Source organism: Helicoverpa zea, chromosome 6 (assembly GCF_022581195.2).
Source record: "Helicoverpa zea isolate HzStark_Cry1AcR chromosome 6, ilHelZeax1.1, whole genome shotgun sequence".
NCBI lineage: Eukaryota > Metazoa > Arthropoda > Insecta > Lepidoptera > Noctuidae > Helicoverpa > Helicoverpa zea.
The window spans coordinates 8,802,938-8,822,561 of NC_061457.1; the positions used below are offsets into that span (position 1 = coordinate 8,802,938).

Below are 19,624 nucleotides of genomic sequence, written 5' to 3' on the forward strand. Positions count from 1 at the left end.
TTTTTATTGACGGTTACAGTACTAACAAAGTAAAGGAAATAAACAGAAATTAAAACATTCAAATAAATAAAATACTTCCTAGCCATTTTATAATATCAAAAATGCACAACGTTAATATTCAAATTTTCACTTCTGCCGGCACTCCCGGAGTGCAACCCGCTGTTTCTTAAACCTCATTTTTAATAAGAATCATTTTGTACATGTAGGTAATAAAATGCATCACCGTTGCGTAGTTCCTAACTTAATTTTATACATATCGTCAACCTACGCAAAGTGCCGTGTTTGGTTGTTAATTTTGCGATAAATGCTCTGCCTACATGCTTTAAGGATACATAACATAACAGAACGACTAATTTACTAAAGAACAATAAATTGTACATTTTTGTGTTAATTTATGTAACTGGTCGCATAAGCATGACCCCAGTCATCAACGTCTTATCAAGTTCGCATTTCTTTGGAACTGTCTGAATGAATCCCTTAATGGACAATGATTTCAAAGTATGAGCAATTTAATTCAGCTTAAGAGACAATGCGTAGGCACATTGCAGCTCATAAGTGCGTTGTAAACTCAATAAGCGTCGAGACAGCTGTAGGCGGCCGGAAAACTGGACCGTCGAGTGTTAGTCGACTTCCTACTTAAGAGTGCTCGTGTTCGGCGGAAACGCTATTTTTGGCGCCCACCGTCGCTTCCTCCGAGGAAAGTTCACTTGTTGAATGCAATCACTTTTGATCAAATTGAAAGCATCATCCTCGTCTTGTCAAATGCGTACTTGAATCTGATATCTGTTAATTTTATTATTGTACTACTTATGACCATATAAAACGACAGAAATTACTGCCTGCCGGAAAATAACGATTGCCGTACAAATGGCACTGATTACATTTTCTTGCGCAGGAAGTAATACATTATTACTGCTTAGTTGGAAATAGACTTCGTCGGTTATTATCATTTATAAAGCAATTATTCTGCCTACACGGCAGAGATAAATCACATATTAAGAAACAATCGCATTTAAAACTACTTCCTAAAAATGAAATAAACAATACTAATGGAAGACAGGAAGACCGTCCACACATTCCTAACCACATGTTTGTACCCTTACGGATCCCAGTCTGCATTCCCGTCATTGTATCCACGCCCATAATGGTACGCGGGGAATGCACTGGGACTTCATTCACCGGAACACCCAGTATTGCCTAAAAAAACGCGTTAACAACAACAAAACTGGATTACCAGAATTTTTTGGTGATGAATCAGCAAATTATGCATCCTCTTATGTGATTGCTAATTGACGCCTAATTTTGGTATAAAAATAAACATCGGGGAAAAATAGAAATGCTGAAAATTTGGTTTTAATAACTTTAAACTGTTTTTAAGTTAGTCTTGTTATTTAAGCCGATGTAATTGAAATTAGCTCAGTCAGGCACGCATACCAAATACGTGAGATAAATAGAGAGAACAGTATTACTTTTAATTTTATGTCCTTTGATTTCTATCTCCAGTTGACAATGACATCCGTGGCCTATATAGAAGGCGATCAATTATAATTTTGTGCCATACACGGCGCGACTGCAGTTAATGTATAACCATAAAGACGGAGGTCTGATGTGAATGCGCAGTTAAATCTTATCAGAGAGGGCGGTCATATAAAAGGAAATAACATTCAATAACGATTTAATTTCTTGTCTTTACAAGCACAAGACTTACATTCATTTGTCCCAGCAGTAAGTCCAGATGTATGTGAGAACGATTTTACCCTTTGACCTGCTTGCGCGATCGAAGAATTTAGTCTTTAACAACTCTGACTCTGAGTTCAGTCTGTCGACTCGGTGCATTTGTAGGTCACGATATTGCACGGGGACCTTGTGTAATAACCAGTATCTCGAACGTACGCGGATGCTGCGTGTGAACAAGAGCGCAAAGAAAATTAAGAAACCTTAATTTAGAACAGGAAGTATGCAAATGTTTTCTGTTACTTTTTAGTTACAATATACCTAGGGGTACTTAGTATGAATCAATGTAACCATTTTTTTAAGTTATATATATAATGGTTTATCTGATGAATGGTGAGTTCTGTCTCTTAGATTTATCAACAAAACTAACAATGACCTGCTACCATTACTGAGAATCGCCAAGGCCAAAATGTGAATATTTCTGAAGTAGGTCGCTTAAGTGGAACGACTTACACTTTAACTGAATCATAGGTTACGTGAAACATTATCATTCACATGATAATAACTATCTGAGTACACGGTTAAATGCCCTGGAAATAACTATGTATTTGATTAATGTGCACCGCTTTTCTAATCGTGAGCAACATTCTAGGAATAAAGTCGCATTTTTTCTCAGTTTTTCTCAAAAATTGAAATGCTAAAAATCAGTTTACTAAGATTATAATGATAAAATATTTTTGTTTGTATATAAACCCAAAAACTAATGGACCGATTTTAAAAACCTGCACTCTTCCAGTGCAACTATAGCCTTAATATTTTATCCCGTTGCTGGCAGTAGTCCCCACGGGACGCGAGTGAATCCGCGGCAAAACGGCTTATAATTGAAAATAAATAGTGAATGTTAGTTGACTTAAAAATCTAATTATAGTTGGGTATAGTTCTTTGATATCAATTAGTTCGTTTTGCATGCAAAGATTATTGTAACCTAAAGCTTCTCTATCATTAGGTAATTCCGTAATTAATTAATACCTAAGATTTAGATTACCATTAATATTCATTTTCATCTTCTTTTTCTAGTAACTGAATAACTGCTGTTTAAGAGAATAAGGTATTTGTTTACATCTCATTTTGTTATCTGTTACTATGCCGTTTAACATTAACTTAGACTCGTTTGATAAATACAAGAGGATATGTTTCTCACCTTCTTAGGAAAGAATATTTTCGGTTTTCCTGTGTATGTGGAGTATGAGGCCATGTTATCGACTTTCGTCACAACCATAATTTGGCCAAAAACACTAAATCCGGGACGAACAGACACAATCCAAAATGAGTTGTATGTGAAGAGTTCGTGTTTCTTCTTGTATTTTCGAGAATTTTCGATGATCACGTGTTTTTTCGTGAGAGTGAATCTATAGTAACACTTTATGATTACAATTGTACGGCACGCATTAAGATCGCCACGAAAGTTTTTGTTCGAGTTGGTTTTCGTCGCAATAAACTTTTAATCCTTGGACGCTACGCGTCCACGTCACCGTCGTCGTCGCGACGGTCTGTCTCTTACGCTTCTACTCTGTTCAGAATTTGATCGTAAACACTATAAACAAAATTAAAATACTTGAAGCACTCATACAATATATCTGTCACATCTTAACCTCGCCGCGATTGTTTACGAGCCACGTTCTACGGGAGGCCGCGCGCTGTTTCTTTTCAAACTGAATTTTCGACGCGTTCAACAGTTGCTTTTATCAATTCATACGTAGGTTCTCCCCCCGCCTGCGGTTCTGTCTCACTCGCACTTTAATGTTTGGCGGATGCGTAGACGGTGATAGCAAAATGTGCCTCACTCATTATTACATAACAATTGTATGTAAGTATGTATAGAACATAAGGCACAGCATACGTTACATACATCGTATACGTATATAGTGACGCTAAGTATGGTAATACCACTAAATTACTAGTAAATTTTTAGTTTGTATTAGGTTATCTTTTTTTGTTTTTATACTTTCCGTTTATGGACTTCTACATAACTAATCTAAAAATATTACAATTTGCATTTCGTCATTCAAAATATGTCTTCTAACTCGAGTTTTCTAGAAATCTTGTTAAGTACATCTCAAAAAAAATCATTTATCATGATGATCATTTTACTGCCTCATTAATAAACAGAGGGCCAAGGAAGTGCAAACGGCTCTGTTGAAGTAAGTGTAAGATATATAAAAAAAAGGTTTGTAGCAAAAGAGGATACAACTTGAGAATTTTCTTCTAGGATGTAATCAATGTAATCATTTTATATGTTATGTCAATATTTTAAATAAATTACCGCAACGGGCCTTTCATTTTGTAGAGTCAAAGACCATCTCTGCAACTTAAGAAATAAAATGGTGTTTTACGAAATTACAGTCGGAATTATTTTAATGCGTCCTCTTCTTTCTGTCATGAGGGATGAGGTGGACATCATAGGTGGTGCTCATCGGCGCCTGTTTGGAAATAGAAAGCAGTGACACATCAGAGGGGCGACACTTGGCGAGACAACTGCCGCCGACTGGCGCCGTTCGTGCAAGGGGACATGATACATTTGGATTTATTTCGCAGAGATAAGTATACCTCACTGAAAATGTCGCTGTAATACTCAATATTGACAAATATATAGGTATGCATTGGGAAAAGTCGCTGAAATTAGATTTTTCCTTTGTTCAAAAACAAATTAAATTTTACATTCGAGTGAGGTTTCTAAGTTGTACGGTTTGAACAAATACAAGGACCCTCATTCATACACCTGAACAAAAATGCAGCAGAATCATCAGTATACCTTGTATGCTCCTAATAAAGACTCGGGCGCTAAAAGGTTTAAGCAGAGAGATCTGGAAAAACTGGACTAGCCGAGCCCAACCTACCTGCGAGCGAGTACCTGCATTGTTTTTGGAAAAAGCTAGACTGCCAATTTTTCAGAGTTTACTGCATGTAGATCCGAAAATACCAGAAAACAATAGCATTCGGAGAAAATATAAAGACGTCTAATTTAGGACTCTACTACTACAGATTACTTTTGGGTCTCAGGAAAAAAACTAAACTCTGATTTTAACCGACAATTCATTCATGAATCTGAATGAAGCTGAAAATAAATGACGCAAATGAGGATTTGGGTAGATTACATTATGTGTTTAATTAGCTGTTATGTTACAAACTTACAGCGCTGCGTATGTTCAGCACACATCTGCGTTGCTTATTGCAAAATAAACGTACCAAATAAATAGATACACTTTAATATAAAAACATGGCATATTCATTTGTTTTAATACTAATAGTACTTAGTAGGTACGCACCTACATAACTTGAATAAAATCAAATGAATTTAGATGATATAGGTATTTATTACGACTTTTTGGTAATTTTCAAACCATACTAAATTCATAAGCATTAGCATTGCAAATTGCAAACAAACTCATCATATTCCTGGAATTATAAAAATCAAAGTGAATAAACTGAAAAGTTACCTACCTGTGGCATAACTTTGGTACTGTACTTAATGGAAAATGAATTTCCTCTCATACAACATGTCACTGTTTTCTTCAACTTCATATTACATAAAATTAGTACTTCTTTAACACAAACTTCCCGAATAACGCAGTAATACACAAAACACATTTGTAAACGACTGCATCTAATAATGCTACGGTCGATTCTGTCGCTAAGTGCAACAAAAGAAAATAATCCTGACTGTGTATTTCATAAAAATCAGCGCGAATCATTTCTCGACCGACTTAATTTTGCCGTTTTGCAACTTTGCTCTATGACTTATGCAATAAAAAGTAGTACATGACATGAAACATGTTTCCCTTAGAGAATAACAGTAACATCTTGTTATATTTCCCAATATTATGACGTCGGTAGACAGATACAACTAACTAAATGAGGATAGAAAGATGTAAAGAAAATGCGATCGTAACAAAGATAATAATTTCGCTTAAAATAAATAAGAATTAATTGTTTCAAAACTTAAAATGATTCCGGCCAAAAATATTATGCTGAGTAGTTAGTTTGAATAATTATCTTCTTCCATATCTGTTTGGATTTAATCGCGCTTATTTTAATTGATTCAAACGTTAGTCACGGCAGGTAGACTCCCGAACAGGGTCAATGTACTATGGTCGTAAATGTAATACCTATTAAACCTGTGTACATGCTTTTTGACGCCGACTAAAGTGCAGCGTAATCATAATACAAAAATCAAAAGTGCACACTGGTCATTGACTGACGATGTTGAAAAAGACAATTAACATTTCGGCTGTATTCTACGATGAGGTAGGCATGTCTTAAGATCTATTAAATGAGGTATAGTTGACGGAATACTTTTTTATATGAATATGGCCTTTAAACAGACATAAGTAATTAAAAAAAAGATTGTTCCTTAAAAATAAGTAAGATTTTGTAATGAAGCAGTCTAACTGGCTTGTGTAAAGTTATTTACCCTTGGTATTTAGGTATGTATATCTGTAACTTTTTGCAACAATTCCAAAATTTAAAATAGATTTAGGAAAATGAAAAATTATTATCTAATTACAGGGTTTTGAAATATGGAGTAGAAGTACCATTCAAAAAGCCACTTAAGTGGATACTTCAGTTGGTTTATTGAAAACAATTCCTATTCATTGAAGAATAAGGATAAGATAATGTGCAAATCAAGCTTATTCTTTAAGGCTTCTGATAAAAACTTTAACTATGATTAAAATGTAAAAACATTTGAAAGCGCTTGTGAATGTTATTGTATAAAGTACCTAGTAACGGCATAACATTACATGCCAGTCGGGAAGGCGCTCTTTACACGCGCAGCACCATTTGCCTTGCCACGTTGTTTACGTTTGGAGTCACGTTGCTGTTGAGATGCAGCACAAAGACATACCTACCCATCTGGAACTAGAAGCTGCTTATTCGGATTAGCGATAATAATAGAAAACTGTTGTTGACCAAAATGGACTCTTGAAACTTCCCAACAGAAATGTTAAATTAACTTCAGAAACCGACTAGGAATACCTTTAAATGACATAGGTAAGTAATTAAATCCTAGTCAGAATGCAAGTAATTAAATTAATACGGGGTACTGTATTTTCCAGTTTTGTGGGACGCTGATGACTGATCTACACAAATATGGTTCGTGCTAAGTGTCACGTCCTACTACTATCTATAACTTTCATGAAAGCTAGCCGGAAACCCTTACTGTAACAAATTATTACCTGATATGAATAATATGAAAACTAATCATGAATGTCTATGTGTGCAATAATGCACACTGTTTATACTAAAGAGTACGTACTTTGCTCTGCACCAAACGCAGGCCAGAAATGTTAGCAATAAGGCAAAAATGGTATCGCTAACATAAGGGAAATCAGATACTCTAGTACCTACTGAGAAGTGTATTAGTCTTGGAAGTGCGTGGGAAACAACTAAACATTATCATCTTACTTAGGCTATGCAACGTTGCAGTGTCATTATGCCAAAATTAGGGGTAATCAAGACCTGATAAATCTCTAATTTTCTAATGCGACGTTATGAATGACAACAATTTGAATAATTTTGAAGCAAGTTCGAAAGAAGATTGTTCAATTTAGTTACAGCATTCTTTTCTCATAATGGTGTATTATTAATGGCCAGTGTTATGTGAATGGTTAAAACACGTGAGTTGAGATTATAAACGCACCTACAGCTGACGGTTAGGTACCTTGTTATCTATGAAGCGCGTGCCTCTAGTGTCAACACAGATGGTGTTGGGTTTCGTCACGGGAAGTGCTGACTCAGGGTCCGTTCAGACAGACCGGTTCGGAGAGACTAGTCTTTCTCGTACAGGTACTTAATAGAATCGTATTAAAAACAACTACTGTTACAATAAATTATTGTGTTTGCTATTTAGTCCGAAAGTCCCAATTTAAGAAAATTGCGATTAATAAGTTTTTGCAAACACCAACGTTGCACATTATGTAGGAAACAATAACAACATTCGCCCTCACTTAGTCGATATCTTTGCAGTTGTAGGTATTTTATCGTATTACTTGACGTGCTTTACAACAAAACATTAGAAGCTGACAATCACACCTTTATTTCTTGCAGAACCTCCATAATACTTTATTCAATCACGTTTAAAACATCGAACTTGTAGTTATTTTGCTTTGATAGCATTAAAATTACAACAAATTTAGCAGAAAAAAGACAAGATTAAGAGAATGTTAGCTAAGATCCTCTTTTCTTTTACCGAGCACATTTCCCCCTCCAAGCAGCGTGGTAAATTTTGACTAAGCATTGGTGTCTACTTGGCACACGTGTTCAAACGGATGCTGAGCGGAACCGGATCGAAATTGTGAAAACTTAGTGACTAAATCTCTCATGGAATATCCCCAGGGCCGTACGATGTAGCAACGTTCCCTTCGAATAACAGTTGTCAAAATATTTTTATACTATGAAAGGTGTACGAAATCAAAATATAACCTGCACAATCACTCTAGGCTAGCTTTATTAGTAAATATAGGCAGAATTAACCAAAGCAACACGAACGGTTCCACGCTGCTATCTCATTGACACAAACACACCTGTGTTTGAGAACGATCAATTGAATATTGATAGTAATGAATAATAGTAAAGGCAAGGCGACTGACTATGTAGCTCATAACAGCAACAATTTATGTGATATGTAATAAAGTACGTTCTATACATGAAAAACAAAGTGACTTTGTAAGAAAATCAACTTTAAAAATAATTTTGTGTCTTAAAAGGTACTTACAAACTACTTCTCTACATCTTGACAAGTGTAAGCCCAGGTAGTCCTATTTACTATACCGAAGTTAAATTGTGCCCTAAATGACTGCCGACCCCGGCATAAAATGTAACCGAGGCTACTATCCTAAATTGAATCATTTTGTTTGGCATTGCTATAGCGTCCATAGCGATTTGTAGGCGTCAACTTAAAGCCTAAATTGTACGTAAACCATAATAGCAGTCGTTTTCCAATTGGGAACACAAGTAATTCTGTGTATTGCTATTACACCGTGATATCAGAATTGTAATCCGACACACTCGTGCACAGAGTCTTTAAACTACGTTGGACAATAAGCGCTAGTGCAAATAAACTTGTCGGCCGTATCGTTGGACAGGACATCCCAATAGAGCCGACGTAAAGTTATTTGTTTAAGTTTAGTGCCGTCCCACGTTGTACTCGGGGTTAAATTAGAATATTATGGGTTTATTCTACTTCGTACAATAAGCGCTGTATGTTTTTTGTACGTCGTCGGCCTCGGCTTGAGTTTCTAACAATCATATCGTATAGGTTTTTAGATGTTTTCAACTTTTAACATCCTCAGATTTATGAGGATCTGTGGAATAATGCGTCTTCTTAACGTTTTTGTCTTCATTTTGAAGTCATTTTCTATTTAGAAACGTAAAATATAGTTTTTCATTATTTTTGTATCTCTAAATACTGAGGTTTAACATGAATGAAAGTGTAATCTAAACTTATCGAAACTATGAATGAGCGTTGTCGTAATTTAGTGAATCATTAATAGTAATTTGATGTATTTCCTTAATCCTGTTTCAATTGTTACTACTCACATAATACTCGGTAAGAAATTTTGTAGTTGTCACTCATCAATGTATCGATAAGGAAACAGTGGGATTTAAGTCGTATCGGCCATTACCTACACAAAAAGCGATTGTTAGTTAGGTGACTTTTCCGTCTACAGCTAATATCACAAGACAAAAAGATACTTTGTGATAAAATATTTTGTTCCCTTTTGATAACGACTAACCGCCACATATCCTAGAAAGTTTGAGGAAATCACAATCGGTTCCTTTAAACTTAGGTACATAAATTGGAAGTACATTAAATAATATAGGTACCTACATAGTTATTTGTGCCATGTCCGGTTTTTAAAGCTGAAAAGTTTGTTTCCTAATTTGATGCTCTCATCTAAAGTCCGATTTTAAAATTCTTGGTGCCAGATAGGTCACATATCTAGAAAGGCTATTTGTTATCTAGGTGTGCGGAGCAGTTCCCACAGGACGTGTATGAAACCGCTGGCGGAAACTATTAGTTATTAATAGATATCTACCTATAGGTACGTTAACACCTGCTTAGGCACTTATAATTCCTGTGTCAACAAGATAAAATTCCTATGATACTATAGTTAAATATTATCTACATATCCTTATGCTTTTGTCTCTAGTATACCTGAATATTCATGATGTCATCACATTAGTATTCTCAATGCAAATTTTAGAATGTCGTTCGAAATATATAACACATATAATTACTAAATTCCTCTAGAGCTGCTAAAATGAATCACTGGGGCGATGATTTCATTAGTGCTTACTACGTTAGTTGAGTCGATGTCAAGTGTTCGAACTCATTCATAAACGTTATTAAATTATGTCATTACGCGTAAAATATGGCTATATCGTTGGACTCTTTCTGATGATGTAAGTACTTATAATACTTATGTCTTGGAAAACTTATGGCAGATATAGAGTGCTCTAACTCAATGTATATTAATGTCTATCAAACACTATTAGAGAATTTCTTAAACCGCTGTGTTATGTTAAGGATTTAGTTTTGCTTTTAAAATAAAAACTAAAATATAACCAATTGCTGTGAGAACTGTTTGATCTGAACCAGTCTCCTTCGACCATTATTTTCGCATTCGCTTATGATTTGTGTGTTTTAAAACCATGAACTGCCCACTTCTCGATCTATTTCTAGAATAACGCCCCGCTTTTAAATTGGCACCCATTGTCGTGGGAAAAGCTACATTTATATCTATTATAGTACTACTTGAATGTAGGTGCTTATATTATGCGTATAGCCGCCTACGCGCTTTGTAAATTATGATCTAATATGGAAATAACTGGTGACTTGTTTACTCACAAATTGCATCTTTTACCTGTTTGGCCTGTGACAATTCTGCATGCTTCTGAGTAAATGAGTCACAGTATTACGAGTTTAACGAAATGTGAACTCACCGTTATATGATTTTCTGCCGAACTTTTGGATTGCTCAAATGTGGAAGTAGAAATAAATTGTAATCCTGCGAACACATCATTGCGGTATCGCTATCGGGTGATTCATGGTGTTACTCAAGTTTGAGGTTAAAACATACTTACCTATAGGTAGGGTGCCTACTGTGTTTGCATAGTTAGTAACGTGCAACATCATACGACTTCAGATTAATTTGAAATACGACAGTTACTCAAAAAACTTCCTGGTAACTTCAACCTGGTATTTCAGATTTTTTGGGGACAGTCATCCACGATATTTTTTCTATCTCACGTAGTATGATAAACTTTTCAGTTAAAGGAAATTTACGTTACGTTACCCCTTATCTGTTACAGGTAGGTAACTAGCTGTCATGTTCTTATTCATGTTTGCGCTAACATTTTTGAGCTGATAGATAAGTAATCTGCATATGCACCGTGATTATCCTAAAACAATATGATGAATAGTTTCTATTCATAAATTATTTATGTACTTAAATAAATACTGGTAGGTATGTCTAGACGTATCTGCCTAAATGACTTACTTAATACCTACTTAGTTATAACAATATTTTTTCGACCAAAATCCATCTCTACTTAGGCAGGTATGTAATTAAATCATTAGTTTATAATATGTAGGCAGGACATAGGTGTTCTACCGACCTTTTTATATAACAAAGTCCTCCCCTCCGCTTTTGTATTTATTCGCAATAAACTCAAAAACCATTCAACCGATTTTCTTGCGGATTTCACAAAATGGGCGAAAACGAAATTGAAGAAGGTCTTACTGTTGCAGGTTGTACGGGATTGTTATTTTCTGGATTCACTATTGTAGGTTAATATCATGGGCTTTATTTTATTATCTTGATAGAAAAGTAACTGCCCTAGCCCGCGATGAAAACTACTTCTGCGATGAAAATCAGTCAAATAAGACGTCTGAACTGTAAATATCAATTTCGGGACAACCCATAGTAATATCTTTGTTAAAAGCCACGAATGTTACGACTGGTAACAAAAATAACCTGTTATAAAAATCTATTTCTACATTGGTATTTAGGGCGCATAAACAAGCGGATTGTCTTGACTCCACGGAAATCCGTAAGAAAACTTAGGAGATGACGGTGAAAAGAAAGGTTAGTTTGTACCAAACGTAATTTTAAAACACATTTCTCCGTATCTCCATATCTTACATTAGCGACAAGCTCAAAAACCATTAAACAAATTTTGATGAGGTATACATGATACATCAATTCACGAGGAAAACAGACACCTGTAACATTTATTTCCATGCGTAGTAGTAGCTACGTAATATGTATGTGGCATTCAGCAGTGATTGTGGGTTAATTTTATTCGTCATGTACCTAATTGAACTGAAAATCTATTTAGTTGTGCGAGTGGTAGACGTCAAATAACCACAAATATTACGTGTAAATTATAATTGCTAAATTAATTAAGGGGTAAGAGAGCAAACCAACATCGTCCTGCCACTATTGCCAACCTCACCTGCGTGATGAGTATGGGCAAATCCCTCCAACTTGCGGGTGGGCTTTGTCCTTCAGTGGACATTATTTGGCTGTAAAGATTGAAGTGACTCTGTCTCTCTGTCGGGTTTTTACGCCTAGAGTATTGTACCAATTTAAACGAAAGGTAGATACTATTACATCAGTACATACACAGTCCCTATATCCCTATGTATGCTTAAATCTTTAAACTACGCAACGGATTTTGATGAGGTTTTTCTTTTAATAAATAGACTGACTTAAAGAGGAAGGTATATGTATAGTAACATCCATTACCTAAATAGCATTGCACAGCAAGTTATACAGGGAATGAGAAAGGGACAACCATACATTTTCGTCGGTTCAAACTCGAATTAAGTTACGCTGTGTTTATTAACTAGGGGAGAGAGTTTAAGCCTGAGAAAAGACATAGGCTACTTTTTACCCAGTTGCGGAAAGTGGGCGAAACAGCAGAATACTAAGCTAGTGGGTAGGGGGTACCATGTCCCTAATACGGTATACAATCCGGTCAACAAAGCCAAGTCCACGAAATAGGGGTAGTTGTCTTTAATTTGCACGGGGAGGTTGATTTGTAGGTGAAAGAAGTACAAAGAAGTTCCTAAGTAGAGTGAGTACTGCTTGGTTAAACGAGAATATGACATTGCCGCCACCGTACAAAGGAAACCCTGTTTTGTAACTTAGTCTGAAGATTAGAGGAACATTGTTGTTGATTTATTGACCTGTAAACTAAGAATTGATATTAAATCTTTGTTTATGTTACATTGTTTTGAGTTTGTACCTACATTGTCTGGTCCTTATACGAACAACATTTATTGAGATACTTGAGCTTATATACGTATGCGTTATAAACATACCTATATAATAAACCTATTAGTCAATTTTCCTTATTTGCTCATAGGTGGGTGTGTCGTAGAATATTCTAACTAATTTGCTTGACTTCATTGTGAAACTGTTAAATCGATTTAGTTGTAAATAGGTCTATAGTATGGGACGCGACCTGTGTCGATACTCTTGCACCATCCCACCTTCCTAGCTCGGCGCGATGTGCTGGTGCCGCTGCTGTGGCTGCAGAGAACCTCAAACGGCGCAAATATAGCACCCTGGTTGGTAACTATACCTTTGAGCCGTTTGGGGTTGAAACCCTCGGGCCGTGGGGTCCAAGTGCTCATCTGCTTTTTAAAGATCTGGCAAAGCGACTTGCTGACACTTCAAGTGACCCAAAGGCTGGTTTTTATTTTGGTCAAAAATTAAGCATTGCCATCCAACGTGGCAATGCTGCCAGCCTCTTGGGTACACTCCCGGTGGGCAGCGATGAGGAGTTTTTTGATGCCATTTCAGAGTTATACCTGATAATGACAGGTAATTATTTTTAAATAAAACATTCTAATCATCATTAAACTTACTTCAGCTTTCTTTGTACTATAATAATAATTTAAAACGATATATAACATTGCCCCTGGGCGCAGACCTATACAGACTTTTTAGTTACATGAAAAAGAAAATGCTTGCTAATATTTTGTCTGTTAAATGCGGGTACCTGCTAAAGAAGCTAAGCACCTACGTAAACAAAAGACAACGGAACAAATTACATGCATTCGTACAAGCTTATAAGTACTTAAGTATCAATTTTGTTAACAACAAAGAGGCTGACATGGCTATCTTGTAACGCCTGGCGAATAAAGTGAAGCAATATGTGGTTCGCGTGCGGTTTGTCGCGGTAAGTATTGCGGCGCTCGCTGTAACAATAAAACCAATCCACAAATTAATGCAGTACGTGCAAGCCGGCAAGATACTCATCGACACGCAGGTTTAATAATATAAATGTCAATGCTAATATTTATATGGAAAAGTTCAAACGGTACATGGTCACGGCCTGACCGAGATTGATTTTGGTATCTGTAGTCTGTTGCAATATTTTTGTATGCATATCAGTTTTCGAAATCGTTCCTCAAATTTTTTTAGCAATGAAGAAACGTCAAAAAGTTTAAAAGATTATTTCAAAACAAAATAGAGGTATCTCTCTTCTTCTGGATTGAAGAACAAAGATGTATTTACGTGCAATGAATTAAAATTCCGACAGATTTAGGTCGGCACGTGGTCTGGCCAAAAGAATTTGTAAGTCGGTTAATGCCCACGCTGTCCCGTAAACCGGACAAGTCAGTCTTGTGCGGACGCAGGGAAATTGAATAAAGAGGAAATATGACACCGGCTACTTGCGACAGAATTCGTGTACCTAGGCTTGTAATGTATAGCCGGCGACGATGACGCCGCCGGTCGCTAGGGGCAACGCACTTTCTGGAAATTATCAGTTTTTACAGAGCGATGACATTACTAGACTTACTTTAATTCAAACCGTGTTATAAATTACCGTGAATCCTGAATTGAGTTCCTGGTTATATCTTTAATTTTGCTCATTACTACATCTTTAACAACTGAGAGGACCAACTTATTAAACTGTTTAGTTTCCATATTGTGATAAGATGTGCTGATACTTTATAGGTAGACCAAGGGTATAAAAACAGCAAATATGTGGATACGTGTATTATTGATGTTATTTTGTGTCTGTTATGGTATACCTAGTAGGCCTCCAAGAAGCAAAAGACAAAAAGCACGTGCGTATCTGTTGATACGCCAACGTTCAAGTGGTAACGTCGGTCAACGGCTGCCTTCCTTTTCACAGCTATAATTGGAAAATTACAAAACGGCAAAAACTACTGTTCTCGACACAAAAATGTGGTCACAGCAACCATGTTTTCTTAAACGGGCAGATAAATATTAAGTGGCTACCTTTTTAACACGAAGAATTATAAGGAAATCAGCCTTTTTCTAACCAAAGGGCGGGATTTTCTATACAAAATTATTATTTTTTAAATAAAATATGTTTATGATTTGATAGTCTCCTTATAATACCCATTTACGTTTTTTTAAATGTCGGGAGTGTCTCCACTTCTATCCCCCATGGTATTCTTACTGTAACCAATTATAGCAGAGGAACCCTTTAGTAGGTACTAAACTTACACGACGATTTTTTATTGTTTGGTAACATTAAAAATATAAGGTGTTAATAAAATAATTAGTGCATGATTACAGATTCTCGTATCCCCGTTTTGTTGTTGTAGTTGTTTTTCGTAATAGTTACCCAACTACCAATACTCATAGATACATCTCTTTTCTTTTACGTAAACTTGGCACCAACGTAAATTAAACACGACGTTAATAAATCACGTCACATCATCAATTAATTCTTTGTATAATTGATTAACCTATTAGCATTGTCACGTTAATGATTGACATCGTGTATTAAAACAATTATTACCACAATCACATCGCCATTCATTAATTTTTGTAAACAAAGCTAAAAGTAGCAATTAGGTAAGTAAGAGTCATGAATGGCCGGCGAGCGAGCTAATTCTGCCGCATAGCATTAAATAAGATTGACACCGTTTATTAAGATCATTAATGAAACGACCTCGACTCATTGTTATGTGTTGGAGGCAACCCTATTAATTTTAGACACTCGATCGTTGAGACCACACGCGGCAAGACGGGGAAAAGTTAACGCAGTAATTAAACGTTTGCCTGTGTTCATTTCTGATAGACAAACATCACGATACCTACTTTAAGCTATTCACATTTTCTTCTTTCTGTTTCGCCTATGCTCTATTTTTTGACGGTATTCATAAATGTGTCAGGGGCATGCAAAACAAAATGAGTTTTTATTGATATTATTGTCAGTAACCCTTAATTAAACATTGCTGGTAAGTGTAGATAAGTAATTGTTGTAAAAAAATTAGCACCTTGATGAATTTTCTAAGCAATTACTAGTCTATGTGATAAGAACTGATATCTGACAGACAGACAACGAAGTCATCTACATAAGGGTTCTTCATGATACCTACTGTTCTGCAGGAAAATTGTGAAAACTATTGTCTAAAAGCAGATAATTTATAATTTTACATAAACAGCTATGAAAACAAGACATGCAGAGATCTCATTATCTCAAGTAGATTACAAGGAATCTTTCGGAATTGATGAGTTTTTCCAGTGTTAACGATACATGATTTTCCATTTTTTTTGTACACTTTCACTAGTAGGTAGGTATCTGCGTTCCAGTTTTCAACTGATCTTGAAAAACAAAAATGTTGTAAAATTGCCAACAGCGTATAATATTCGAGTTTGCTATTGCCATTTATCATCGCATCAATTTTCTGAGATCAAATGCCAAATGAAACGACAGGGCGATGATTGCGATATGACACTAATGTTTTGCCGCCAAACACGGATCAAATAACACCAAGTCAACCTATATGCTTATAGGCATTTAAGCGTCGCTATATTTAGCTTTATTTATATTATACCTACTACTGTTTATGTTTAATTCACAAAATACACGTGCAATCATAGATATTAGCGTGGAGTATACATACTCGTAAAAAGCTATCACCAGAAGCATTTTATAAAATAGATTAGGTATGTAAAAAGATGACAAATCTTAACCAGTTAAAATTTTGAACCTAAAAGTTATGAGGTGACTTCTTAAAATTCGTCAGGTTAGGGTAAATCAAACTTTTCTCTAATCCAACATTTAAAAAAGTGCCTTTTGTCCCGCGGCGGCAACATTTCGATTTGGAGTGCTTGTAGGAGTGCTTTCTTACGTCTTATGTCATATTAGTTCTCAATGGCAATATTCTGAAAAGGATATTTAGTAGTATATTGTAGGTAAGTCAATACCTAGGTTCTTCATTTATTGTATAATAATATATTCTTCAAAAGATAAGCATTCTGACAAACTGTGAAAACTCTCATAGTGAACTTGAGTTCATGTATAACTATTGAGTCCTACATATTATTATTGGTAGTATGTATGTATGTTTACCCTCTAAAACAACCTTGTAAGTGTAGGTAAACCTAATTTATCTACTTACGTCACCGAAATACCTACTCAGTTACTATGGTTTCTATTTTAATATCTATAGAATGGTAATAACATGATGTTTTATTGGTATTGTGTATTATATCATCAATGTATTAACTGCTATTGCAACCGTTCGACTATATTTCTATTAAATGTTTATTCTTGATTTAAAGTAATGAAACAGAACAATAGAATACTTGCACATTTACATCATTTAATTGATTCTAATCGCGGTAGATAGGGTATAGCACACTAATGGTATAGGTATACAAGGTCAATAATAAATTTTCATTATTCATTTTAATGCTGATTATATCGTAACGGGTTCATCGTGGGCGGTAATTATCTCGAACTATTTCAATTGCGAGCATTCTATAAATATAGCTCTAGTAACGATTCAGATGATTCATAAATCGTAAGCACGAAAAAGTTAACTCCACATCGGCTAGAGACGATTACTGTTCTATAAGTAGGTAGGTACCTACTATAAGCTTTTCCGCGATAAGTAGGTAAACTTACGAGTTCATCTGCGTTCGCGCCAGTTGCATTAAGATACCATTATTTCATTAAACAGTCAATTTCAATTAATTTTTATTTAGTTTAGTATAAAATTGTTATAATTTTAACATTACCTATGTTATGTTATATGTCATAGTCTGTGTGCTTTTTCTTCCACTAACATGACGCTTTGTGGGTTTCGAAAAAGTAACATGATTCGTTGTTCAGCGGAACATCTGACAGCGAAATGTAGCAAGCATTCACCTGGTAGCTCGCGAATACGCAGAAATAGCTCACGCCAGTATTGTGAATTAATATTACAGTTTCAGATCTATTTTTGGATAACGTTATTTGGTTCATCTAACGAGGTTACAAACGGTTATCATACTACGTACTTACCTAGCTACATAGTCTACTACTATTCCTAGCTTGAGGTTTTTTATCTATCTATATTAAGTGCCTACCCCCACAGTGGGAGGGGCCATTTGATGATTTCCCACCAAAAAAGGGTCTATTATTTTTAATATTTTTCCTAAATATATTCATTTTAATCAGACTCATTGATGACCTCCGAGTAAAGTCTATTAATATTACTGATTGGACGATTAAATAAATATAATGTTCAATCTATGAATCATACCGTAAATACGAAGGTACCTGTCATGCCGACTTACCATTCCGCTTGTTACTTTGTGTCGACAATCAAGTTATGATGATAGTTTGTTGACTAATCGAAATAAATATACGTAATGTAACTGAATAACTGTAAATAGTAATAAGTGAACATCCAGAAGTAGTAAGTCACCTCTTTTCTTTTCCCACCTCAAAAATCATTCAATGACCCCTCCCGCTGTGGGTTAGCAGCGGTGAGGGAGTGTCAGACTTTTACTGACTAAAAACCGTCGTGTTCCGTCATAGGCCTTTTATGTACCAGGGCCGCGGTATCTCTTTCGAACAACCCGCAGCCCCGGCAGGCCTTAGCCCTGCTGGGCCCCGCTGGGGAGTAAGTCACCTCTGAAAGCTACATAAAGATATTTTTTCGTCTATTTATGGCAATAATGTATCAGCGGAATAGGATAGTCTGCAACTAAAATATTGTTTATCAGTTTTCCACACAGTCCACACACTCAGAAGGTTGTTCCGCGTGTGTATTTAGAAGACTTCAATTTTACAGTTCACCGATTGATGATTTACAAAATAACAATTTTATTAAGATCAATTACTTAATTCAAGATCATAACAGAAGCATGGTACCTACCTACGTAATCTAAAATTCATACACGTTATTGCGTTTAGAGATTTACAGATTATGTTAGTGTATGCGGCTACAATGTGTCACCGCGTGTCCCTTCGCTCTGTACAAAATTATCACAATTACGTAATGCCACAATTATTGCGATGATGATCACGTCGCTCTAAGCGTGTTTCTGGCCAATGACGTTGTGAGACGTCACGCCGGTGATCCCCAGTTTACACAGAATGCGTTTGACATTCGTTAGCAATTCAAACAACATCGATACAGATGAATATCCTTTTTCCTTGTTTATACAAAAATTAAACTGACGGATACGATTTTTGGTATCGTTAAGATCAAGTCGGTTATTTTGATGTCCTAGCTTGAATTCCTTAACACAAGTTATTTTCCCTGACAGGGGAAACAACAAGTTTGCTAAAATCGTATACAATGTTGCACACAAGATACAATACAAGCGCATATTTGAACGCCTTATATCAGCTGCTTTTTATAGCCACATTTAGGCAATGTCTTCATTGGCACAGATCAGTAACCGGTTTTTGGTAAGTCGCAAACGCACGGGGCCCATATCCTCGAACTGCAAAACATTTAACTTTAAGTCTGCGACCATATTATATTCTTGCTACGTGGTATATCGTTCGTAAGGAGTCTTAAATGCAATTTGGAATAGGTACATTAATAGCTGTTAATAATACAGTCATGTTCGCTTTTATGACGAAAGTAGGTATTGTATTTAGGCTAGCCTAA

General features: G+C 35.7%; 1 protein-coding gene across 5 annotated transcripts in view; it reads right to left on the minus strand.

Annotated features, from left to right (window-relative positions):
* Positions 1–19,624, minus strand: part of LOC124631047 (NAD(+) hydrolase sarm1) — a 59,397-nt gene that overhangs the window by 24,424 nt on the left and 15,349 nt on the right. For 2 of the 5 annotated variants that reach the window (XM_047165164.1, XM_047165163.1), the window contains exon 1: positions 2,876–3,364. The exons of the other annotated variants lie outside the window; for them this stretch is intronic. In XM_047165164.1, coding sequence (XP_047021120.1) covers positions 2,876–2,953 — 78 coding nt within the window. In that variant the 5' untranslated portion in view covers positions 2,954–3,364. Of the gene's footprint in view, positions 1–2,875; positions 3,365–19,624 lie in introns of those variants that run through there. 5 annotated transcript variants of the gene reach the window in all.